Source organism: Ovis aries, chromosome 2 (assembly GCF_016772045.2).
Source record: "Ovis aries strain OAR_USU_Benz2616 breed Rambouillet chromosome 2, ARS-UI_Ramb_v3.0, whole genome shotgun sequence".
Lineage (NCBI taxonomy): Eukaryota > Metazoa > Chordata > Mammalia > Artiodactyla > Bovidae > Ovis > Ovis aries.
Genome location: NC_056055.1, coordinates 34808806 through 34835461, shown reverse-complemented (window position 1 = coordinate 34835461; position 26656 = coordinate 34808806). Strand labels below are relative to the sequence as shown.

Here is a 26656-nt window from a genome sequence, read left to right as displayed (position 1 = left end):
TTCTGTAGTCTTGATTAAAACCAGGTTAGATTGTAAGCTCCTAGAGAGCAGAAATTATACCCATTGAACTACTTCATGATAGCATGGGACACTATTTGTCTCTGATGTGGGCTAGATGTTGACCAGATATGGCTATATATTACTGAAATATCAATTACTAACAGACTTGTAACAAGTGTAATGACCTTCACATTGACCGTTTTTCACTGGGTCTATTCTTACTAAACTTACCGACATAGATTTTTAAATGTTGGATGGATTTTTTACATATTAACCAATTTAAGTAGATTTAGATAAAATTTTAGCAGAAATAAGCCTGTAACAAAGAATCTTTTCTTTGAGGATCCTAACTGTAGTTATTCAGAAATTAAAATATTCAAAATGCATAGATCTGACATCCAGAAAGAGAGGGATTTGTTACTATAGGCCCATGAAATTTTGGTAGCTTGGCTTTCAGTTAACTTATTCCCTTCAAATGTTTTCTCAGCTAACTTTTAAAGAAGGGCTCTTCCAAGAAATTGGATAGGTTACATATGAAAAACAAATTTAAGAAGCTCTCAGAAAAAGTGTGGAACTTTCTTCATGTGCTTAAAGCAAAATATCACATGAAACTTACAGTCTCTGATGGACCCATCAGAGGCTTGGGTCACAAACCAGCACATTTACTTCTCTTTCTTAAAGCTTCCTGCTATTCAAAGATGTTGGCTTTAGAATACATGCATGATCTTACAAACAGAGATCCCATCATACTTCACTGAATTATAAGAATCTAATGTGGAAAGTGAAGTTCAATTCATCACATATTTTTTGACTACCCACAATACTCCTACAATATTAAGAATTGGAAATTGGGTGATAATGATGGCTTGTTCCTTGCCCACAGGGAGTCTCCTTGGGGAGGCCAGTGTTGAAAGACATTGTATAATTACAAGGCACAAGGTTAGGATAGCTTAGGGCAAGCATCCTAAACCCCAGTGACTTGTAGGGTCAATATGAGAAACAGGCTGGATCAGAAAGATGACATGGTGTGGTGAAGATCATGGTATTACCAGATATTCCAAATGTTCCAGAGAGAGCAGGCTTTTTTTTTTTTTTTTTTTGTAATGTGAGTTCTCCAAGATTTAAAACAATGAGTGGAACCAACAAAATACATCAGCACAAATCATATTTGGTCCACAATATACCAACTGTTTATGACTTTAAATATCAATGAATACAAACAGTTGATTTTACAGACAGTGCTCAGAAGTAGCTTGTCCAAAGTGACACAGGCTCCCTGCTTGTGTAACTTTGTTCTAAAAACAAAACAACAAGTGAACCAAAAATCATGATTAAGCCATATTTCTTTAAATGTTGTGTAAGATTATTTGAGTGAAGGCTGATGCTAATTTATATCCCCCAAAGTACTTTTTCACTTTCAGGAGCTATGAGAGGTTTTCAAAGTCTAGAGGTGGTTTGCAGGATTTTAGAACAATCTGAACAAGGCTGAATTGCTCCCGAGCACTTTCCAATAGCAAGTCTGTCTACTTTATTGCAGGGCCCAGAGGTTCCCCCAAGACCGCCTGATAATAATTTGGTATTTGGAGGCTCCTGTGTCACTGCAGGAACTAAAGGAGGCTAAATCCATGCCTGATGGAGGAGAAGAGTTCTATGGTTATCTGCAAATTCTGGCCAGACAACATCTTGACGTCACTCCTTAGCTTCCAAAACCTAGCCAAGCAAGAAGTTGCCTTCCCAAGAGAAAGCAGTGTGCTCTAATGACTAAGCCCTCAGAGTGCTATGCCACTTTAACTATAGACCCATCTCCTCGATCAATCAGGATGGCAAGATGGAGCTGAGGAGCTCAGCGACATCAAGGCTGCAGTTGGTCTTTAATTCAACTAGTCTGTGTAGACGTGTCTGAAAACCATGTCATCTGACCACACGGGGTTGTTTCCTAGTAGGACTGACCAACTTGGCTCAAGGGCAGCTCTGCTACTGTCCTTCTCCTTGTCTTCTAAGAACATTTTTGACAGGGTACAATGGAAACACAACTTCTGAACTGGAAAAAAAAGAAAGAAAGAAAACCCACCCTAACCAACAATACCCCTGAATCATCAGTCTTGGGTTCTTTTGAAGGGTGGGAATGCGTTATAGCTTCCCCTTCAGGAAAGGCAAATGGCATAGACTTGTCATCTCTAGAATTGTGTCTTTCCTAGAGCAGCCTTATAAATTAGCTAGAATCCTAGGTGGAGGGTCTACATTAAATGAGAACTGTCTCTAAATATGTACTGTATGTGTTTGTTCTTACAGCGCATGCCCTCTCTGTGTATCTAGGGCTAGTAACTAACTCTCTATGGAAGATGCAGATAAGGAATTCTGACTTTTCCCCATTTTGATTTCATTTCCAATGAAATGGACATTGATTGATTTCCTGCAGAGTACACCATGCTCCTCTAACTATTATAGTCTGTGTGTGTGTATACGTTTGTGTGTGTGTGTTCCCATTGGTTACATGCTTATTAGGTAACTATGTAGATAAGCACAGATTCATAGACCAGCAAAGATGAAGGAAATAAAACATAATAAAGGAATGGAATGTTTTCACAGTAGTTGAAAAGATCATGCAGGGCACCCCTGTTGATCCTCTTAGCTGCCATACCTACACTGTCATTGTGTTACCAGCCAGGGGAGGTAATAGAAGTGGTATTTTTCACAGAACTGCAGAGGTTTTGAACATATTTGTAACATTACTTTGAGTACACCTGAGCAAAAGTTCTGAAGTATATCCAAGACCCCAGGAGCTCATCAGATCAAGGGTTGAGAGTTATTGGAGGTTATCTTCAAACTTCAGTGCAATCTGTGCCCGTGGTCCAATTTGAGGGTCCATTTGATAGGGTTTAAAAACAGGCAGAAACAATTGCTTTAGCACTTTCTTATGTCCTTTGCCTGCTAATTTTGCTTCTAAGTACATTTGCTTCTAAGTATTTAAATGGCCAAAAGATAGCTGCTTTGGGAACTGTTTATATCCCTCTGAAGGCTATGGCCTGCACTTTAAAAATAACCTAGGTCTATTTTGCCCAGCGTGAGTGTTAGGGACGAGAGAATGCAGTTATTTTAGGATCCTTAGAAATTGCTTCATTTATGGCGCAGTGGGCTGACAACCCATCTCATGGGGGTCTTCATGGTACACTGCTCATAGACTCTGTGAAGTCCCAATCCAACTCTGTCTCTTGGTGCCATAGTTTCCCACTGCTAGCTATCACAGCTTGATACTATATTCTCCTTTCAACTCCAGAGGAGATGGTAAGAAGCTATCAAATAATGTTTAAAAAAAGCAACTTGAGTTTCCTTGTAGAAAGGAAATAAATACATGCTGCATAATTATATGTACAATGTAAGACATGTTAAAAACTCCTCTGAGAAGAAAATTCAAGCACATTTATGACTATGTAAAATAAGAGACTTCATTCTATTAGCGTTTGACCCCTGGGTGATATGACTTATTATCAAAAAAGAAATATCAGCCAATTATAGGATACCAAGACCTCTTAGAGAAAACACTCCATCTTACATTTAATGGCTGAAAAAGGAAAAAAAAAAAAAACTATTATGGATTTAGGTCACAGAAACACTCAGAGTGATATTCTGATTTTACTTCCACATCATTGGCCAATCAAGAGGAAATTATGTACCCTCTCACACACCAGACAGTTCAGTTCAGTTTCACCAAATCATCACTGATGTGCTAGAAGCATCCCAGCAGATGCAGGATTCTACAGTGTTTGTTCTGGATATTTTCCAAAGCCCAGCCCAGCTGGAGAGGGATACCAGCAGGATGAATCTAATCAAACGCACCACCATTTTGGTTTCTGGTTGGTCACTCTCACATGTGCCAGCAGACTGGGGACTACAACCAGCTCAGCAAACATACGCAGAGGAGCCTCTTATGTTGCTAGGGAGCTCCTGTTACCCAGATGCTTTGAACACTGAGTGCTCCCTGTGGTTAAGTAGAGATGACAGAAGGGGAGTTTTTCTTGGATGTGATGCTTGCTCATAGCTCAATCCTTCATGGCAGCTAATGTCACAGAGTGCAGGCTTTCTCTTTGTGAAGTGCAGATTTTCTCTGTCTTAACTAATTCTGCCAGCTAGAGAGGGTAAGCCACCATGGTTGGGCTCCTTCTCAGATTTGTCGTCATGCCAGCCCTCCTTATGAGGTATAGCCATACTGCCCTTCCTTCACTGTGCTGTAGTTTCTTTGTCTGCTCTTTATCGTGGCCATTGGGAAGTGTGTGCATGGTGAGTCACTTCAGTCATGTTAGACTTTTTGAGACCCTATGGACTGTAGCCTGCCAGGCTCCTCTGTCCGTGAGATTCTCCAGGCAAGAATACTGCAGTGGGTTGCCAGGCCCTCTTCCAGGGGATCTTCCCAACACAGGGGTAGAACCCATGTCTCTTACATCTCCTGCGTTGGCAGGCAGATTTTTTACCACTAGCGCCACCTGGGAAGCCCCTTGATAGTGGATATTTCTCTTGAAGTATGTAAGATGAATTTGCTCCACACCATGGACAGGAAAGAATTGGAGAGAGGTCTACTTCTCATTTCAACCTGATAGCCAACCACAAAAGACAATCTCCCTCTTCGGGCTTAGCCTCTAGGAGTAAAGCAGCCTCCTGAGATGGAGACAGCAGCCCAAAGTGCTCATGGTGCTCGCTGTCTGAGCCCGCTTCCTTTGGCTGAGAGGATGCGGTGTATTTCTGAATGCCTGAGCTCCCTCAGGGAGGTGAAAGTTAGGAGGTAGTATTTGTGGTCCAAAGAAGAAGTACATGTCAGTATAACAGTAACTGTACCCCACCCCCCCACCCCCCAACCAGGGTTGCAGAGGTTCTTTTAAAACAAGACAGTCTTGGGCAAATCATATTGGATTGATCTCCCTAGTTGGCTTAGCTCTGATGAGTGCTAGTAAGACAGAATTAAGTCTTCATTCACCAAAACGCCTTCAGAGTCCCTAAAATGCAATTCTTTAAAAATAAATACTATAGGTTATAGAAGGAAATTTGGAAAACATAAGCAACAAAGATGGAATAAAAACTTACCTACAATTCTAACAGAGATAACTACTGATAATATCATTCGAATATCAAACTTTGTCATCTTGTGGCTGTCATTTTAACCTCCTATGATATAAAGTCTAACCACTTGAACCCTGGCCTTTGTTTGTACTGAGCTTTGTTCATATCTCTCCAGTAATGGGTTGTCTTGGGTGAATTGTGTTGGAAAGTCTGTAGGAAGCTCACTGGGTGTATTATTATTGGTGTCAGATCTTCTATTTGCTTGGTTATACACAGGAGTATCACCTGATATGAAGAGCTCACTCACTGGAAAAGACCCTGCTGCTGGGAAAGACTGAGGGCAGGAGGTGAGGGGGACAGCAGAGGATGAGATGGTTAGATAGTATCACTGACTCAGTAGACATGGATTTGAGCAAAATCCAGGAGATAGTAGAGGAGAGAGGAGCCTGGCATGCTGCAGTCCACAGGGTCACAAAGAGTTGGACATGATTTAGTGACTAAACAACAACAATATAGGAGTTAAGACAGAGGTGGGCTAGGCTGACCTTAGCAGGTCAGGTTTCGAGTGACCCTTAATCCAGAGGAGCTCAGCTTTTACAAGGTGAGTGTTACAGAGGAGACAAACCTTGTGTTGGAGGCTGAGAGGACTTGGGAAGCAGAAGGCTCCCTCTTTTGCCAAGGAAGCCTGAGTGCCTCAGTTTAGGATCAGCTCTCTGCATGACTCCAGAGGTAGCTGACTGCTCAGCTGGAGCAGATTATCACTTTCTGCCTCCTAGTTCTTCACCCTGGCAGGCTAGCTCCTTTCAGAGAGCCAGGAGTCCTGGATCTGAAAGGGTCAGGCTGGTTACATCTGATTTGCTTTCCACTATGTAGAGATGCCTTTTCTTCTGCCCGGGATTCCTGGGCTGTGCAAGGACCTCTGATAAACTGGAGTCTCTCTTTAGACATCCTGCCTTACCTAAACTTGATGCAGTCAGTGGCCCAGTCATCTCTTCATGAGATTTCCTCATGAGTCTTCTCATGAAAGGCTTTCTCTTCTAATGTCTCAAGCATCAAGGCCTAAGCTGGGGTTCTGTACAGTGGACCTCTATCAACAGTATGACATACTGGAGTGGTTCAAAGTTGGTATTTTGCAGAGTCCTATTAAAGTAGATAGGTTCTAAAAGTACTTCCAGAATACATAGATTCCTATGATATGTAAGAAGTTAGATTTGTTCAGTGTTGAACCAAAGGGGGTGGGGAGCCAAAGAGGAATTCTAGAAAGAAAACAATAATCTAATGTCTGGTTTCTCTATTATTTTCATCAGTTCCTGTACATGCTATGAATATGGGTAGACATCAACATTCTTTTTACCCTGTTGCTATTATTTAGCAAATTTATTTAACCACGCCGTTGACCTTCTGGGTGCATTAAAGTGGAACCCAAGTGATTATTAGATAATGATGGCATTTAGACTAAGTGCTATATTCCTAATGTTCCAATAAGTGGTTGATACGGGGGGGACAGGATACAATGCCACACTATCTAATTATATTAAAAGAGCTGGTCTCCATGTTATGGAATGCCTTCATTACAGGAGATTACATGCTATCTCTGCACCACTGAGTGGCCACCCGACATGTTTTCCTGAAAGAAGGATGGATTTTCAGATTCATTTATGCTCTCATGCCTAATACTCATCTCCACCCTTGTTCCTGAAAAGAGTTTACTTTTACAAGTGGGTTGGCCTTTAGTCTGTTGCTAATGAACAGAGAGAAACTGTTACCCAGGGACGAATTCCTACTTTCTATTAATAGAGTACCCGGCCAGCTGGACTGACTGGCCTCAAATTGTCTCTATCCTGGCTTTCCTTCCTCTGGCCCATAAATATAAATTCCTTTGTTCATATCATTCTATCACCCTCCCTCCTTTTCTCTGTGTATGAAGGTTCAGGAACCATGATGCTCATGATGACATTTCATCCTTATTCCTAGTTCAGTTAATGCCAACACCTGATAGCCAGAGAAGCAGTTGTGCTTCTGTATCACTCATTAACCCTTATTTAGAGAGGGCCATTTTCTTCTTTCCCAAGTGTTGTCATTTTTAGGATATTTTCCTCTCTCTTAAGAACCTTTATTTTGACTAAAATTTCCTTGTGTACATATAAGATTTTAGTTTGCCTTGAGCCCTACCTAGACCTTTATTAGCACTGGCCTCCGAAGAGGAAAACTAGGAAGATTTTGATGACCAGGAGCTCTGCCGTAGATTCCTGAACTCCTGGACTTTGAGGAAGTTGATGGGCAAGTAGCAGAGGGAATAACCATATCACTCACTTCCTGAACCACGTGTCTTCTCTCCTTTTGTGTATACTCTGCTGTTTCCTGCACATTGAATTCCAAGTTTCATATTAAAGCGAATCTTAGCCAGATTGGGGTCTGATCACTGATATGTGAGTATGGTCCTTGGTGCTGACATCCCAGGAGGCCCTCTTTTGTCTCTTAGAAGAGCTCTGTGTTATCAAAGACCAAGCTTCTGTGTGTGGGCCAAGCTAGGGAGGGGTTGTAGGACTGGGGATGAATCAGTGTCATCCTCATACCTTATGCCCACCTTTGGAAAGGGGGGGCTTGTGTGAATTCACATTGATGACGTTCCCCAAGGAGACACTTCAGCTAAGGGGCACCCAGTCTGAGTGTTAGTGTGGTCTTGTCTTGAAGGTCTTCCTGCTTCCCCACAACAAGCAATGAGCCTCTTACTGCTTGCTGGGCTCCTGCCTGCTGCCTTGCAGTGCTGATCTCAGCAGCTCTGCCCTCTGATGCTGCACCAGGATCTGCGGAGGTGGGATAGGGAGGGGACTCTGCTCATTGCTGCTGCTGCTGCTAAGTCACTTCAGTCATGTCCGACTTTATGTGACCCCATAGACGGCAGCCCACCAGGCTCCCCCGTCCCTAGGACTCTCCAGGCAAGAACGCTGGAGTGGGTTGCCATTTCCTTCTCCAATGCATGAAAGTGAAAAATGACAGTGAAGTTGCTCAGTTGTGTCTGACTCTTTGCGACCCAATGGACCGCAGGCCACCAGGCTCCTCCATCCATGGGATTTTCCAGGCAAGAGTACTAGAGTGGGGTGCCATCGCCTTGTTGCTTAACTTTATTTCCCTCTCTTATGTTTGAAGAGAGTAGGCCTGAAACATGATCTGCATTCTTTTACTATGTTTAGAATCTCCAGGACTTGTCCCGCATATGTATGAATGATAATGGAGCTTGGAAATCTTTACTATAGAGGCTCGTTGATGGAAATGAAATCTGTTGTATTGGAATTTGTGATGTAGTTAATCATTCAGAGCCAAACTCTTATGCCAATAAAGACAAGAGTGTCAGATTTGTGGTGTCCGTTGCCTACTTTTTATCACCAACTAATAATTATTCTTACATAAACTTGAGAATTTAGTTCAGTATTGGGATTCCTAAAAGCACTACCAACAGCATCCTAGAAGTTGTCTCCATTAACTCCCATTTAGCTCCCAAGCAGCTCCTCTGGGCTTTCAAACAGCCCCCACTGCACCCGGCAGAGCCAGCATTAAGGTAATATAGGTGAGGCCCTCAATTAAAGTGCAGAATGTAAAGGAACACCAAAGAATATCAGCCATCAAGATAAATCACATTTGAATGCAATATTTTAAAAGACAAAAATTAATGAAAAACCTATGAAGAAAATTTCAAAATTTGTAATAGACTTACGAAAGCAAGGATTAGGGTGAGTGCTACAAATCCAAGGTCAAATCCTGGCTTTTAAATTTTCATATTTTGTCCTTCACAACTGTTTTTTTAATGTTTAGTTTTTAAAAACATGGCATTAAAACATTAATTGTAATGCTTTAATATTTTAGTATATTTTATACTAACTATGAATGGAATATAATCTTTAAAAATTGTGAATCATTATATTGTACACCTAAACTTATATGATACTGTTCATCAACTCAATGAAAAAGTGATAATAAATAATGGAGAATAAAAAACATTATTCATGTTAATGACTGAATCTGGGATATTCCCTTAAATTTTTTGCACAGGGCAAGAATCTCACTCTGCTCATTTTAACTCAGCCCTAGACTCAGACTCCTTCTGGCCAGGATCTTGTGTAAACCTCTGGTCTTTGCAAAATGCCATTTTGTGTACATTAGCTGCTGGGCTGATTAGCTTTCAGGCTTCTCTTCTTTCCTGCATTCCTGACCTAATTGTTCTCCCTTCCCACATCTCATCTGCCCCTGGAGATGCATTCCTCTGAATCAGCCAGCTTCAGCATCCCCAGCGCTAACCATCCAGTGCCGTCTGCTGAAATATCTGCACAGACAGGCACTCTCATCTTCTGATGGACTTTTTTTCATATGTGACTCTCCAGAGTGAAGAAATGAACAAGACTGCCAAAAACAGAGAGAGAAAAGAAACAAAGAAAGGGAAGGAGAAAGAAAGAAAAGACAGAATGAGAAAGATTCTTTTAAAAAGGCAGAGACGAGAGGAGGGTCAGGAGATCTTCTTAGCAAAATTGAGAATTAATCTAGAAAAAAATTGGATAAAATTTTAAAATAAAAGTGAAATTTAGATAATAGATATTGTTTCATTTTCCCACATTTGGAACTTTAGTATGAGATTTGATAAATTTGAGATATACCTTTTGAGATTTTAAATACTCCATTTTCACTCAGCCTTTTCCTTAATGCCATGAGCCCCTTTTGTAATGTGTGCATTTTTGATTATCTAAAACAACCAATATCGAATGCCTTTTATGTGCCAGGCCTTACAAGTTGCATTTTCACATAAAAAACAAATGAATCCCTGTCAGCGCCACAGGATAGATATTATTACTCTGTTTAATAGATGAGAAAACTGAGGCTCAGAGAGGCTAGGAGGGGAAATAATGAACCCAAATTATAGTCCTAATGTGGGAGAGTTTCTGTTCAGTCCCCAGTCGGCCTCCTTTAAGGCTGGGGCTCTTTCCAGCTGAGGGTTCCTGCTGACCTTTTCCAAAAATAATGGAGAGCAATTTTCAAACTCTGCAAGAGGAATTGTACTGTCGGTGTTTCACCTTTCATGTGAGCTGATCAAGGTAAGCTGAGTGTGTTAACCTTCAAGCACACAGGCAGGGAAGTGCCAGGTGGCAGGTAGTGAGCTTATTGTTAGAGGAGAAAGGAGCCAGTGGTAGACTGACCCCAGGCCCGGTCTCTAATGTAAGGTTAGCAGAACTCACCGGGGCAGCAGGTAGGTCTCCTTGATGGAGTCATTACCAGAAATAGTAAATACTGATGAATAATAAGTAAATAAATAATAATAAACCCTCACGTTTATTTTTTCTAGTTAAAATCATGTCAAATCCTACTTCCCCCACCCCGTCCATGCATGCATGCATGCTAAGTTGCTTCAGTCATGTTTGACTCTGCAACCCCATGGACTGTAGTCCACCAGGCTCCTCTGTCCACAGAATTTTCCAGGCAAGAATACTGGAGTGGGTTGCCGTGTCCTTCTCCAGGGAATCTTCCTGACCCAGGGATTGAACCCACTTCTTTTACATCTCCTGCATTGGCAGAGGTTTCTTTATCACTAGCACCACCTGGGAAGCCTTCCCGTTGCCCAGCCCACTCTAAAAAGTTTGCCTTTTTGTGGTCTTATTTCAGAAAATCCTAGGAAAAGATATAGATCTTTGACTCTTTCTTGAATACCTTCATTCCTCCAAGATAAGCACATCACTTTTCCTAGGTGAGCTTGATATCTGTTTCTCCAAAGACAGAGTTCAGAGTGCCGAGAATTCGAGGAGCCAATTGAAGTGCACACATTTACTGAGCTTTATAAAGCAATGTTCCAAGTGTCAAAGCACCCACAGCACCTTCCCAGGTTACCCTGCTCCAGAAAGACCAAGAGGACACAGGCTAACATTGCCTTCCTGATGACCATTCTACAGACAGCCAATTTCAGTGCCAGCCATGTGTGAACATTTCGTAGGGCAGACGAGTCACATTTCTGGTTCACCCTCTATGACTTTTTTTTTTTTTTCATTTTCCATGCAAAGATCCATGTTTCCAAATTGCCTGTTCGAAAATGGTCAAGATTCTTGTAGATATTTAGCCTGTAAGGGGTCTTTTTAAAAACCATGAATCACTTTGATGAGTGACATCTTTTTCCATGAGAAGAGCATTTATCAGGACATTCAATAAGGTCAGGGGACATCGAGGAGCTGTTATTTTAAGGCATCTACTTTACCATGGGTGTATCTGCTCCCACAGATTTGTGTGTATGACCTCATATTTGTCTCCTATTAGGTAGACTAATACATGCTCCCCCAAAACATCACATAGCAACTCTTCACTGTGCATGATGACAACTGCAGGTGAATGAGAATGGTGAGGTGAGCCAAAATGAATAAACTCTTTCGGACCCACTGTTTACTTTCCTAATTATCTTAAAAAAAAAAACTTAGAAGAAAATAACATAGCATTGTAAAGCAATTATACTGCAATTAAAAATGAATAAATTTTAAAAAACAACTTAGAAAAGATCATAGTTTGGGGTATGAATTATTCAATTGCCATTCAGAGGCCATCATAACAAATAATGATACAATCAAACTATTGTTTGTTGAAGATTTCTAAGCCCCCTGAACCTCCGTGCATATGTCAGCACAAACCCTCAAAACTTGGGCAGTCCTTTAGCATTTATGGAAGTGCAGCCCAAGAGCGGCTTGGAGAGACTAAAGAGGATGAGACTTCAGAGAAGCAGAGTTGAAATATTTCCAAAGAGAATTTGATGAGTCTTTTGCTTACCCTGGAATAAGCATTGTGTGTATTTTACGTGTATCTCCCATTTGCCAATATGGAAAAGTTTCCCAATGAAAGGAAATTAAACAAATCTCTGACTAGTAATACTATCTGGAATCTTTAACAAAGAAAACTCTAGGATGGGTGGTATAGGGAGGTGTTGAGGATGCAAGTTCAGATTAGGCTCAGCATGTATAATCATATATTGGATGATTAATGTGTACATTCAGGAAGTCATGTCTCACCCAGGAATGAGTGGCAGCAGTCACTGAGTGATATTGAAAATTGCAGATGGAAAGACTTAATGACAATTTTGTAAGTTTTCAACCACAGGCTGTTCAGTGGACACACACGTGCTTTGGCATCTCCAGCTCCTAAAACAGTGTTCAGGACTTTGCATAATGAACATGTGGTGAATAACTGAAGGAGCACATGAATGCATATGTATAATTGTTGTACTTGTAGTTTTGGGGGAAAAATACATCTGTACTTCACCAGGCATCTGACATGGCTAACAGGTTAAATTCCCCTCTGATTCTGTTAGGAGTAGAAGTCAGGCAACATTTTCATTTGAATTGCTGGATTTGGCTACCCTCTCTGGTCTGCACAGAGCTTTTACAGGTCTCTAAAGATGGAAATAATTTCACTCATGATGGATTAAGGCAAAGGAACTGTGATTTGGAAGGTATAGTATGGTGGGATAGTCTTGTCATTCTATGTATAACTTCAGTGTTTCCATGCGAAAATGACTCTAAATAATTAACAAGGAGATGGACTTCGGTGACTAGATGCATTTATGACTTGAGGAGTCCCTACATACTAACAATATACCTGACACAATGACACAGGGAAATAAATAGTTTTCCACAAACATTTTATAAAGTTATCAAAGTTTGAGAGTTCCTAAACTCTGCTATTGGACGAGGAAAAGATTTGGTAGTAATTTGGCAAATTTTTTAATATACATAATAAACCATATATCAAAATGCCCAAACAGGGTCAGATTAGATTCAGTACTTCTGTTAATCCTATATCAAAACAATTAGAAACTAACATTGCTTCAAAAGTTTACTTAGGAAAGTTTGCTAACTCAGTTAATTTTCTTCAGTGAAAATATGCTAGTAGAATGAAAAATGATAAGTTAACCGTGGTATAATAGTATTCATAGTATAAGGAATTATTCAGATATTATTTCATTCCTGTCCACAACTTCTTAAGTTTCTTTTAGAATTTCATCTTATGTGATTTGATCTGTACAAAATAATGTGAGAAGAGATAATGGGATTTAAGGAGAGAAATGATTGAATCACCATGTCCCAATAAAAAGTGTTCAAATTGGATTTCACTACATAATGAATTCTGCTTCAACTTACTTTGACATAAATAAGATTGGGTAAGGGAAACCAGAAGTAAATCAAATAAATTAATAAAACTATCAGAGCTGCTTCAGTTTTGTCCCCCCAGACAATGTCTGCTTATTTGTGTAAGAAAGCCTGCTCTTATAAATTAAAACCCAGGCATGCCACTTGGTTGAAAGAAAATTTTAAGGGAAAGTTAGTACAATTTTGGGGCCTGATTAGGGTGCCTTCTGGCTTCATCAATATCAATAGTCTCTTTGAAAAGTGAAATCTGAAACCCAGAAGAAAAGGTTCAACTTTCAACTATAATTTAAAATTAAAAAAACAAGACTGGAGATACAAACATGCATGTAATATTGATGATTAGCTGTTCATATTTTCTTAATTATACACATTTACTGAATCCGAGGCAATTTTTTCATTTTGTCTAGACAGAGACCGTGTCTCCATCAGCATAATATATCATAGTATTTGTGAGTCTTGTGCAAAATTGAATTTGCATCTCTGCCACCACTCACAGGGAGTTAATTATCTTACAGTAAAACCACTGGGAAAAATACAATTTCCAGTGTTTAATAAAGCTGTGGTCTTTTCATAATGCTTATGGTGCTTGAGCAATTTGTTAGGCACAATTGATCACAGACACTTAACACTGATTACATGGTGGATAGTGCCAGGAAGGGTGATTTTATACATTTTCTTTATTTATTATATTTCAGTGCAAATAGGGTATTTTGCAATGACACTATTATTTGTATTTCTCAGAACGAAGTGCCTTCTCAAAATGTTAAACATAAAAACTAATGCCACAAAGCTAAATATGCAGTGCATAAAATATACCCTGGATGTGGTTGAGAGGTAAGGAAACTAGTGGGAAAAGCCTCTTGTCTTGCTTCCTAGTTTAGCCAAAGAGAGTGGAAATAAATAGGTCATTGGCTAGCCTGAGATGTGGCCCTGGACTAGCCAGTACTTTATAACTCTCTGAAGTAGAGATTACTGTCACCCATTCAAGCTACTTGATTCAGAAATCTGTGACTCGTTGATCAAAAATTACTAAGCCTTTAAAATATGACCTCACTAATTGAAACTGAAAGGCCAGAAGCCTGTATTCTGATAATCCCTTAAAAATGAGATTCAAGTGACAAATCATTGAAAAGGTACCGAGCTCTAAATAGTGAGATTGGGCCCTCAAAACAGGATCTCCAGCTATTACACAGCTTTGTGAAGTATGGCTATCACACATGTACAATGTCAGTACCCCTAGATGTTTATTATTAAAGATGCAATATAAATGTGAACCACATTGGTGTTCTTTGTGCTGTAATAAATTGAGTATCTGAAATGAACTTGTAGTAGAAGTTATTTATTTATTTGCTTTTAATAATCTAGAGAAGCACTATGCCATGCGCTTATGAAAGCCCCAAGCTGAAAGCATAAACAAGAGTCAGCTTGGGCAGCTTTAGAAGAAAGAGGCATCAGGAGGACGTATTTTCCTATGAGGTTTTGTAAACCCAGTGTTCAAAATAGTTTTCCAACAGTGATTCTGAAGATGCTCTGCTTCTTTACATTGTTTCTACCAATAGATTATTTAGCCAGAAAGATCACATCTTCAAAGAACTCAGAATACACTGCACATGGGAAATAGATTTTCATTCTTTCGCTCAATACTGTATGATTTTGTAGATCTTTGTGACTGCTGTAAAGAATTTGGTGTGGACTCATTTAATGCAGTTCCCAAACAGAGAACTTTCCTTAGAGAGAAAGTTAAGGTTAGACTTTATAAGGTTGAAGTTGTATCCCCATATTTTCTTTTTTTTTAAGCTTTTATATATTTTTTTATTTTCTAAAAACGTTTTATTGAAGTGTAGTTGATTTACAATGTTGTGTTAATTTCTTCTGTACAGCAAAGTGACTCAGTTACACATATGTATATATATCCTTTTTCATATTCTTTTCTATTATGGTTTGTCACAGGATATTGAATATAGTTCCCTGTGCTGCAGGGAACAACAGTAGGACCTTGTTATTTATTTATCCTATATATAATAGTTTGCTTCTGCTAATCCCAAACTTCTATTCCTTCCCTCCCCTAGTTTGGACTTAGGGGATCCATGGTATCTTAGTTTGGACTGTGAATGGGAAGTTGCTTCCCAAGCTTGTGGAGCTGTTGGGCCCCTGAATCTCCAAAATATCCCAGATTTAATGGTTTGGAGAAATGGAATTGCTACCTGAAAACTCTCTAGGCGTGGCGTTCAAGTTCAGCCTTAGTTATTATCACTCAAACCTCATGCTTTTGTCATCCTTGGAGGCCTCACTCCAACTTTGTGCCTCAGCGTGTTTCAGGCCAACTTTGCCTCAGTAACATGTGCCCATTATGCCCGTCTTCACCGCGCAGAGGTGTCTGAGGCTGGTCACTGGAATCTGGAGGCCCAGTGCTTTGCCCTGAGTGTGTTGACTGAGAAGATTCCAATCTGTCTTTCATCTCGCCATTTCCCATGACCTTTATCTCAACACCTTCTCCTTGGCCTGACCCTTCACCAGCTTGAAACCTGGAAGTTCTCGCTTCCCGGTTTTGCTTAATTGGCATTTTCTGGGCCACTGGGTATTTTTCGCTGGGTAATATAAAAAGGAGACAGAGTGAGCCAGGAAGCAGATGTCTCTTGGGTGGTGTGAGTCTTTGAGAGTTGGAATTTGAAATCTCTGTCTGAAAGGAACCGTGAATGGGTGTAATTAGTTAGGCTGATGAAGGAGTAAAACCTGGTAAGCAATTTTTCTTGACTGGCTTAATGAAAAGCATTAGCTATCAGTTTTTGCCTAAACTTACTGAGGGTAAAACGTATGTGGGGTTTGAACAAAAGATTAAGATTCCGCGTGGGTTTGGACGCTCTTCCTGAGAATAAATTTTGCTTGGGCGGAAGGTATGTGGTTCATCCAAGGGGGGAAAATCAATGACTTGTGTCATTTCTTCACACATTTTATTTTAGGAAAATGGATCATATTTCAGGAAATGGAAGAGGTTCTTGCAAAGGCCAAAACTGGTATTTTGTAACCAAATGTGTGTGTTGCTTTTTTTCTTCTCATCCCCTTAAGCCGGGTGCTTTCCCTAAGTGAGCTTTCAAGGCAAAGGAATTTTTAAGGATTGACTTGAGCTTATCTCCCATCATCCTGCATCCTCCCCTGGTGGTGAGAATCTGGCCAACAGCTGCCAAAGACCTAGAGACCTATTCATCATCAAGTGACTAGCATGAAATTAAGTGCCCCCCCCCCACCCCTTGAGGAGCTGTTTTCCTGCTGCCAAAGGAATTAAAAAATGATACTCTAGCATCTTTAATGACAGCTGGTAAAGCCTTGGAGTCAAATTATTTGAGGTTCAGGAAGAAAATCATTTGATACCCAAAAACAAAAATGGCAGCCTCCCTGCCTCTTGACTGTAGGCTATTCTGGAGCGTTCTTTTCATGGCCAGACCAAATATATCAGTGATGTAAAAGCTGGAGTCCTGCATGTGGCCCCAGATGCTGTTTCTCTTTCTGGCTATTGATAGTCAACGCCTCTTAGGACGTTAGGTAACCATCTCCAGCAAGATGGCGGTGTCCATTCTTAGCTTTGCTTTGTTATCTAGATTTCAGCTTTCTGGCTTGGACCCCCAGTAGAAAAATCTCTTACACTGGGATTAGACAAAAGGACTGAGTTTATACTTTTTTTTTTTCCTTAAGGGAAGATTATTTATTAGTGTTACTGGAGATTGCAAATTATTTTCTTGATATAATGGGAAAAAAGAAGGACACATGATCTTGTTTTGTGTCCTGTTTGCTTAAGATTCAAATTAATTTTACAAGAAGTGACAAAACCCATTTTTTAAGGTACATGGCTTCTTGACAAACCACAGAGTAGAACAGAAAACAAAATAAATTCTGCCTCATTAATTTCCAAGTAGTTAACAAGGCAAACTAAAGTCAGCCAGTGCAAAGAAAGAAGAATAAAATGTTATTCTTGGGTTTGGATGTTAGAGAGGGACTTAACCAGTTCTGGAAAGGGGGGAGGAAAGGACATTTTTTGAGACTTACCATGAACTGTTTCCATATACGTTATCTCAGATAAAGTTCACATTCAGGCCATTTCTTATGGATAAGAAGAATGAGACTTGGAGAGTTTAAGTAAGACTTGAGGTCTCAGGAGAAAGTGGCAGAGAAAAGATGAAAACCCAGCTTCTCCCACCTCAGAGTACCTGAAGACTTCTGTCTCCACCACTCATCACCAAGCACCTGGGCACTGACCCTAGAGAAATTCCTAAGGGGTGGGGCATGATCCATAGAGTGTCATGCACTCTGAAATTGACCTGACCCCAGATGTCCAAGCATAATAGTAGAAGATTGAGTCGATTATCAGGACAAATCATGGGTTACAAAATCTGCTTTGGTTGAAATCCTTGCAAAGGTCAGCCTTTATCTGTTAGTTAATTGGCTCATGGATGAACTTTCTTCATTTGTAATCACTGAGAGTAATGACTTTTTAAAAATACATCTTTAAAAAAATTTCTCCCTTCATGTCATTCTAAAATATCCTCAATGCTTTTAACAGTTCAGTTCAGTTGCTCAGTCATGTCTGACTCTTTGCGACCCCATGAATCGCAGCACACCAGGCCTCCCTGTCCATCACCAACTCCCGGAGTTCACTCAAACTCATGTTCATCAAGTCGGTGATGCCATCCAGCCATCTTATCCTCTGTCATCCCCTTCTCCTCCTGCTGCCAATCCCTCCAAGCATCAGAGTCTTCTCCAACGAGTCAAGTCCTTGCATGAGGTGGCCAAAGTATTGGAGTTTAAGCTTTAGTATCATTCCTTCCAAAGAACACCCAGGACTGATCTCCTTTAGAATGGACTGGTTGGATCTCCTTGCAGTCCAAGGGACTCTCAAGGGTCTTTTCCAACACCACAGTTCAAAAGCATCAATTCTTCGGTGCTCAGCTTTCTTCATAGTCCAATACTCACATCCATACATGACCACTGGGAAAACCATACCCTTGACTAGACGGACCATTGTTGGCAAAGTAATGTCTCTGCTTTTCAATATGCTATCTATGTTGGTCGTAACTTTCCTTCCAAGGAGTAAGAGTCTTTTAATTTCATGGCTGCAATCACCATCTGCAGTGATTTTGGAGCCCCCAAAAATAAAATCTGACACTGTTTCCACTGTATCCCCATCTATTTCCCATGAAGTGATGGGACCAGATGCCATGATCTTCGTTTTCTGAATGTTGAGCTTTAAGCCAACTTTTTCACTCTCCTCTTTCACTTTCATCAGGAGGCTCTTTAGTTCTTCTTCACTTTCTGCCATAAGGGTGGTGTCATCTGCATATCTGAGGTTATTGACATTTCTCCCAGCAATCTTGATTCCAGCTTGTGCTTCTTCCAGCCCAGCATTTCTCATGATGTACTCTGCATAGAAGTTAAATAAGCAGGGTGACAATATACAGCCTTGATGTACTCCTTTTCCTTTTTGGAACCAGTCTGTTGTTCCATGTCCAGTTCTAACTGTTGCTTCCTGACCTGCATACAGGTTTCTCAAGAGGCAGGTCAGGTGGTCTGGTATTCCCATCTCAACCCCCCAAATTTTTGTATTTTGAATTTCTATATAACTTTAACATATCATTGGGGCATAGTCTAAAGGTGTCACTTTTTCAGCCATTGCCCAGAGGAAACAACTGTCCTTACAACATTATCCTTATTCCTAGTATGGAGATAGTGGCATCAGGCAGATTGAGGCTTTAATCCTGGCCCCACACAGTTGCTCTTGTGTGATCTTGGGCATGCCACATAATCATAATAAGCCTCAGTTTCCACTCTGTAAAATGGTATTAACTACACAATAAAAAATACTCATTGCTACTGCCTTGGGTTATTTATTAAGAGCCAGCTGCTGTTCTAAGTACTTTGTCAACATCATCACAATATGCACAAAATGTAGATAATAATATCCACCTGCTCTGGTTCACCAAATCACCTTCACTGATTTGCAGTGCATTAATGCATGGCTCGTTGTGGTCAATAGAGGTTCTCCTGTGTCTCCCATTCTTTTCTTCCTCAATTAGGGTCACTTCAGGTTCCCATTTCTCAGGCTCTGACCATGTGCTCTGCATAGGGTCCAAGGGTGTGACTGATCGGTGCTAATGACTGTGACCCCTACTGTCCTCATGTGATGGGTCCTGACCTGGGCAAGGGCTTCTAATTCGGAGATTTAATGTGGCTGGGAGATGTTAAGGGTCTTGCTATGAAGGGGCCATTTGTTGCACTGGTGGAGTGAGAGTCCCTTTCTTAGCCATGGCGTTAGGTTCTTTATCATGGATATAACAGACACAGACCAGACTTTCCTGATCTTTTCTCCTGGTCTAGGATTAGTTGCAACTGTCTATATGGCTAGAGGCTCTTAGTTAGAAGAGCAGTAATTTGAGGGAGGAATAATAAGAAAACTAGGAGAGAGTGGAGATGAATCGGAGAAGGCAATGGCACCCCACTCCAGTACTCTTGCCTGGAAAATCCCATGGATGGAGGAGCCTGGTAGGCTGCGGTCCATGGGGTCACTAGGAGTCGGACACAACTGAGCGACTTCACTTTCATGCATTGGAGAAGGAAATGGCAACCCACTCCAGTGTTCTTGCCTTGAGAATCCGAGGGACGGAGGAGCCTGGTTGGCTACCATCTATGGGGTCACACAGAGTCGGACACGACTGAAGCAACTTAGCAGGAGAGAGTGCCTAATATAAATGAGGTTCCTACCTTCATAATTTCTTGAAATGATCCCACTAGCAATCACCTCGGTATGAACAGGCAGGATTAAAAAATGCTTATCTCTGATCATTTACCAAAGGCATTGGACATTAGGTTCCTCTTGATCATATAATAACTAGGAAATACACCTGAATCTAGGGGATCACCTTCTCGTGAATTACATTTTAAGGAAATGCTTCTCGATCATCTTCACTGAACTACCTTCACTGGTAGATAGAGGTCTCAGGGGATAATTCTAAGTAAGATGCCTTTTTCAATTCTAACATTTCATTGAAATCCCCCATTTTATTTTTAAACATAAGCTTTGGTTATCTAATTCTGAGTAACAAACTGCCCCCAAATTTATCAGTTTCAAACAAGAACAGTGGATTAATTCTCACAATTCTATGGGTTGACCAGGAGGTTTTCTACTTCATACAGTGTTGGCTTGGACCTAAAGAAGGTCCAAAGTGGTCTATTGCACACAGCAGCAAGTTGTGTGATAGCTGGCTGGGAATTCAGCTAGGATTATCAGTCAAGACATTCAGTTCCCCTCCACGTGCACTCCTGCACATGGATGCTTGTGCTTTCTCACAGCATGAAACACTCAAGGTAGTCAAACTTTTTTTTTTTTTTAAAGCACAGTGTTGAAAGCTGAAAGGCCTTAAGTGTTAGGGTCTAGAACAAGCATAGTCTTGCTTTCACTACACTTTATTGGTTAAATTAGATCCTAGAGCTGGTCTGGATTCAAAGCCAGGAGCTCACACAAGAACACGACAATAAGGAGTCAGAGTATATTGAGGCCACCAAACTAACAGTCTACTACAATATGGGAATTCTGCATTATGTCCCAGAATATATGTGTTATATTTTAGTATAAAAATATATTCCCTGGATATTCAAGTAAAATGAACTCTTATGGGAGTTATGGTAATATTTACTCTGATTTTACTTAACCTTGACACACTACCATAGACATGCCACTTAGGAAAGCAAGTTCTAGGTTTTTCTTCTTTTCTCAGCTCTCTGTCTGGTTGGGTTTTAGAACTTAGTAGAAGGGCTAATCTGAGAGGAAAGTGGGATACGTCTAGGAAACACTAGATGGTTGGTTCATGTATTTATCTCACTTATCTAGGACTGAATCCCAAAGCAAATACCAGTCATTTTTATTGATGTTCATATCTTTGTTCTCATTCTTTAGCCCTTAGAATTGAGAGTTATAAATTAGAATTTATAGAAATTTTAAAAGGACTCTGTTTTGTTAAGGTGTTCAGGGATGTAACTTAACTTGTTTGGCTCAGCCAATATAGTCTGCTTAAAAAAAAGAAGAAAATTCTTTACAGCATGTATCACACTAAAAGAATTTTTTTTAAGAGGTGAACTTAGGTCAATATGATAGTAAGATGGATATTAGGCAGGAGAGCTGAAGGGTAAGGTTTTAGTAACCCAGTCTGATTCATTTCCCTGATGGTGGGGGCGTTTTCCATCACAAGCAGTAACAAGGATACTTTGAAATAACACAGCAGCCAGAAAACAAATCATATATCTAAATGTATCTGCCCTTATTTCAGGTCAAAGTCTGCAAATTATCCAAAGGACATTTTTCTTGTTTAAGTTATCTGAGCTCTGCTGCCAAGCAGAATTGTATATTACAGTCCTGAAGAGCTGAGAGAGAGAGGCCGCAAGCAACCGAACCCATGCAATGTATAGGAAGAGCTGTGTGCACTGCCATTGTTTGCGATAGCCCTGCCTCTAATGTCTTGGCCTCCTTTCTGGGTGAGACTCCCTTGCCATATCCCCCAAATTACCAACTCTGGAACTGACTCCTAAAGAGTAGAATTGGATTTCTTCCTTCCATTACCTGTATTTTATTAACAAAAAGATTCAAGAATGGTTCAGTGAGCATCCATAAACCCATCTGGATTCTCCAATGAAGACCTCTTTATCATCTATCCATGCATTTTTAGAAGCATTTCACAGTAAGCTGCAGACAACAGGACACCTCAACCCTAAACACACCAACAAAGAAAAGTTAGAGTTCAATATTTATTTATGGTCTGTCTCTCTTTTTTTCTCCCTGCCTCTCTCCCGCCTTTCCTCCCTCTCTCCTTTCCTTTATTCCTTCCATCCATCTGTTCTTTCTTCTCTTTCTCCTTCTTTCTTTCTCTCCTAATTTCTTTGAGATGAAACTTTTATGTAATGAATTACCCTAGTCCTAAATGTCCTATTCAATGAGCTTTGACAAATGCCTACTCCTGTGTAACCAAACCCCCATCAAGACCCAGAGCATTACTCTCACCCCATAAAGTTTCCTAAGTGTCTTGCCAGTCAATCCCCTCCACTCCCTCATCAGAAACAATCATTGTTCTGATTTTTTTAAGGCTTAGATTCATTTCGCCTGTTCTACAGCCTGTTATTAATGAAACTATACAGCATGTCTTCTGGATGAGAAGTGGGCTTCTTTATCTAATATTAAAAAATCTTAAATTGTGAAAGTGTAATTCTTTGTGCTCTGAGAGCTATGGCTCCATTTGCTGCCTCATAGAGAAGCAGGGATTCTTGCTCTAGGAGTCATCCTTGGCTGTTCAGCAATTTGCAGGCAGTCGACCCTGCATGCTGATTTTGGCCCCTTCAAGCCTGCAGCAGCAGCAGCAGCTTCTTGATGACAAAGTAGATGAGGACGCGCAGGTGGGAATGTGCCAGCCATCAGAGGACTGGGGACACACACACAGACCACGTGATCTCCAGGCCTGGCTGTGTTTATTAGGGGTCTGCCTTTGTGTCTATGAATTAGACCAGTATTATTGGCTTTATTCTGGTTGTTCCATGAGATGAAGGAGGAAGGAGTTTGCTTCAAAGCATGCAGAGCAATCTAGGGGGAAAATGATGTGTATCTCCCGAGCAGGGTGAAGATTCTTGGCTTCCCAGGCAAGACGCTGCCTCCAGTGTAGGGAAAGGAGCTGTATAGGGAGCTGATGTTATCTTTGAGGCTTTTCCAAACCCACAGGGCTCTTTCAATGACAAGAAACAGGTCCCTCTACTTTCCAAGATAAATGAGGTACATACAGTAACAAAGAAAGGGCAACCCAGATGAAGTTCACCCCAGCAGGCCTCTCCAACCCAGAGCCGCAAGGAGATATCATTAGGTTATGAAGTCCAGACGGCCAGGCTGTGCAGCAAGTAGGTTCCCAAGTGAAGATGTTCATTGTTATTTGGATAAATGAGAAGTCTTACAGGTGCCTGGAAATCGTATGCACTAGTCAGACCCCAAACTCCAAGAAGTTTTAATAGATTGCACTGTATACCCACATTACACTAAGAAAGCTGCTGCTCCAATGCCTTGAACACATGCCCACTGTGAGCTGATTCTCTTTGTTTTGCATCTCACATGCTTAATTTAATGGGGCACAGTTTGTATAACCAGACTAGTAGCAATCACGCTTATCTCTACTAACAGATGATTTTATTTAGCTTTGTACTTTAATGGGTCATTGGTTGCTGAACTAAGGCAAAGTGAGGAATTTTAAGGGGATTATTGCAGTTTAGTTGTCCCAACTTTCTGTTCTGTCTCATTACATGGATAAGTCAGCAAATAACAGGAAGATTCCCTGTCTACCCCCACCTCCACTGAAACACCCTATCTGAACTTCAGCGTGCCTTGCTTAAGGCTGGCCGAGATCAAGAAGCTTCCTTAAGTTTTCCAGTCTGGAAATATGGTGTTCATGTAAAATTATCACCCAAGCAACTGTTCCTCTCCAAAAATCTTACCATGAAGCCTAATCTAAAAATACATGGAAACATGAGTGATGACAGACATCAAGTTAATACAGTGCCATACGCATCTCAAAACAACAGATACAATCAATCATCTATGATATTGTCTATGATGATTTCAAAAATACCATACAAGATTGGGATGCAATTCATAAACCTTTCCTCTAATTAGCTGCAGACAAAGCTTAATAGATAGAAGGAAACTGGACAAGCATCAGAGAAGATAATGCATTTGCAACTTGGCATGGCTGCAATAAAACTGCAGGAATATATACAGATCTATGGGCTTCCCAGGTGACTCAGTGGTAAGGAATCCCCCTGCCAATGCAAGAGACTTGGGTTTGATCCCTGGGTCAGCAAGATTCCCCTGGGGAAGAAAATGGCAACTCATTCTAGTATTCTTGCCTGGAGAATCCCATGGACAGAGGAGCCTGCCAGGCTATAGTCCATGGGGTCACAAAGAGTCAGACACGACTGAGAGACTAAAACACCAAGAATAATGGGGAAAATATAATGCTTAGGTCTTAAGACAACCCGGGGCAACAATGTGTACAACTTACCAAACTCAGGACAAGGGAGGAAGTGAAGGGTGGGGAGGTGCAGTATATTGGCCGTAAGATAAAAAGAAAGACAAGAGGCTCCATGGACTTTAAACTCTTTTTTTAATGTCTTAAATGTTAAGGACATATTCTGCAACTTTCCAGCTCTAATGCTTAAGCAATGATGTTGGTACAGAGATTTCCCCCTTCTCTGATGCCAGGGATGTTGCCTGGATGTGAATTTAGCAGTGGAGAGGTTGGGAGGTTCCTAGCGCATCTGATCCACTACCTGTCACATCAGCAGTTTTTGATGAAAGGCTTTTTAAATTGCTTTTCCCTGGAAATGATTCTTCCCAAGCAGCTCTCCTTTCCTTCACCTGTCTTGGCAGCCAGCTTATCAAACCCTAGAGGCGGGACGGGGAACTTGCTCCATGTGTCTCTGGAGCCAGTGGCCAGGTGTTTGTGGCCGCCATTAAGAAGCAGGGCTGAGAAGAGCAGGATCCATCTGTGGGACTGCCTTGGCTTCTTGGTACTGTTTATGGCTTTTAAACTAGTGCTTATCGCCTCTTTAAATGTTAAAGAAGGAAGTCCCCATGAACCCCTGATGGCATTCAATTATGGTCTTGGTTATAAAATGTTTCAGATCTTTGGGGAGTGTGAGCCAATCGATAGAGGATTGCAGAGAAGGATCAGAGCCCTGTGAAGGCTGATCTTTGCCAGATTTCCTTTTGCTCCCTTTTCCCATCTCCCTGCTGGAGAAGCTTGTTTGAATAAGGGGCTTGTTTGCTTGCTGCAGTACATTTGGAGAATTATTATCTAAAACAAAGGGTGAGTGGGGTTCCAAGATCTTTAACTCATCTGATAAGATTTTTAAAGAGTGTGATATATTGTTCTCCTTCAGAAGCCTATGTTAATTTCTTAAAAATTTTTTTTCATTGAAGTGTAGTTGATTTACAATGTTGTGTACAGCAAAGTGATTCAGTTTTATATATGTTCTTTTTCAGATTCTTTTCCCTTTATAGGTTATTAAAAAATATTAAGTATACTTCCCTGTTCTGTACAGTAGTTCCCCATTAGTTATCTATTTTATATGTAGCAGTGTACATGTGTTAATCCCAAACTCTTAATTTATCCCCCCTACCTTCCCCTTTGGTCTCCATAAGGTTGTTTTCTCTGTCTATATTAATTTCTTTTTCAAAAGGGTTTTTTTTTTTTGGATGTGGACCAGTTTTTTAAAGTCTTTATTGAATTTATTATAATTTTGCTTCTGTTTTATGTTTTGGTTTTTGGCTGGAGGCAAATAGGGTCTTAGCTCCTTGATCAGGGACTGAACCTACACCCCCTGCATTGGAAGGTGAAGTCTTAACCACTGGACCACCAGGGAAGTCCCTATGTTAATGTTGAAACAGCACTTCTAGTATTCTTAGGTTGCCCGCATTTGAGCGAGCCTCTCTCTCTCTGTCTTGTTTTGTTGTTGTCCTGTTGACAGGTGTTCTGTGAAACAATTCAAGATTTGTTGCTTTAAACATTTTTTTCTGAACATAACAACTTTAGTTATATGCATGGCTCCACTTGTTAAAGAAATTATAGAACCTCTTTTAGATCTAGCAGGGTGACCTGGTTGTTAGGGTGAAAGTGTATGCATGCATTCATACAGCAGGCAGTGTGCCAAGAATGTAAATCCCACAAGGGTAGGGATTTTCCTTACCCCTAACACAAGGGTAAAGTTTCCTTTACCCACTGCTGCACCCTCAGTACCTAAAACACTGTCTGGCACCACAGACGTGCTCAGTAAGATGTTGGATGGATGGAGCCTGCAGGGATGGGAATTGAAAGCACATATTTTCTTCCCTCAAACTAACCCACTTCTGATGACTTGTGAAATCCCCTGAAATTGGAAAGAAAGAAGTAATTTCATGTTAGACCTCTATAGTGTGTCTCTAAAGAGATTTCATGTCCTATAGGATTCTGGCATATCTAGTTCCTCTAACACATCTCTGAAAGGAAACTGACCAAGTACAAGTGCATTGGAAGGGTCTGCTTTTTTAAAAGAAATTGTTTTTTTTTTTAAATGCCCTTTTTAACCCATTCCTTTTGACTACACTTTTACATAAATGATCTCCCACCATACATTTTAAAATTTAATTATGAGATATCTCAAAGCCCTCACATCAAGATGTCTCAAGTGGCAAAACTTGTTCTTCTGCCTTTCTGTAGGAGTGGCTCCTGGTGAGAAGGATGGGGAGGATGCTAACTAGGATAGGTGAGAGGACGTGGGTCGGTGAAGAGTCAAGAACCCCTGGTAAATTCCATGACAGTAGCTGGAAGTTAGGAGCAGGAGAAATGGGTATCCTCTGGGTGGTGAGTGGGCCACCTTCTTCC

The 26656-nt window shown here is 40.7% G+C and overlaps 1 protein-coding gene across 9 annotated transcripts in view; it reads left to right on the top strand.

Moving 5' to 3' along the window:
• The window catches only part of NTRK2 (neurotrophic receptor tyrosine kinase 2), a 400491-nt gene that overhangs the window by 229183 nt on the left and 144652 nt on the right, over positions 1-26656 (top strand). For 2 of the 9 annotated variants that reach the window (XM_042243075.2, XM_042243074.2), the window contains one exon: positions 1538-9473. The exons of the other annotated variants lie outside the window; for them this stretch is intronic. In XM_042243075.2, the coding sequence (XP_042099009.1) occupies positions 1538-1566 (29 nt within the window). In that variant the 3' untranslated portion in view covers positions 1567-9473. Of the gene's footprint in view, positions 1-1537; positions 9474-26656 lie in introns of those variants that run through there. 9 annotated transcript variants of the gene reach the window in all.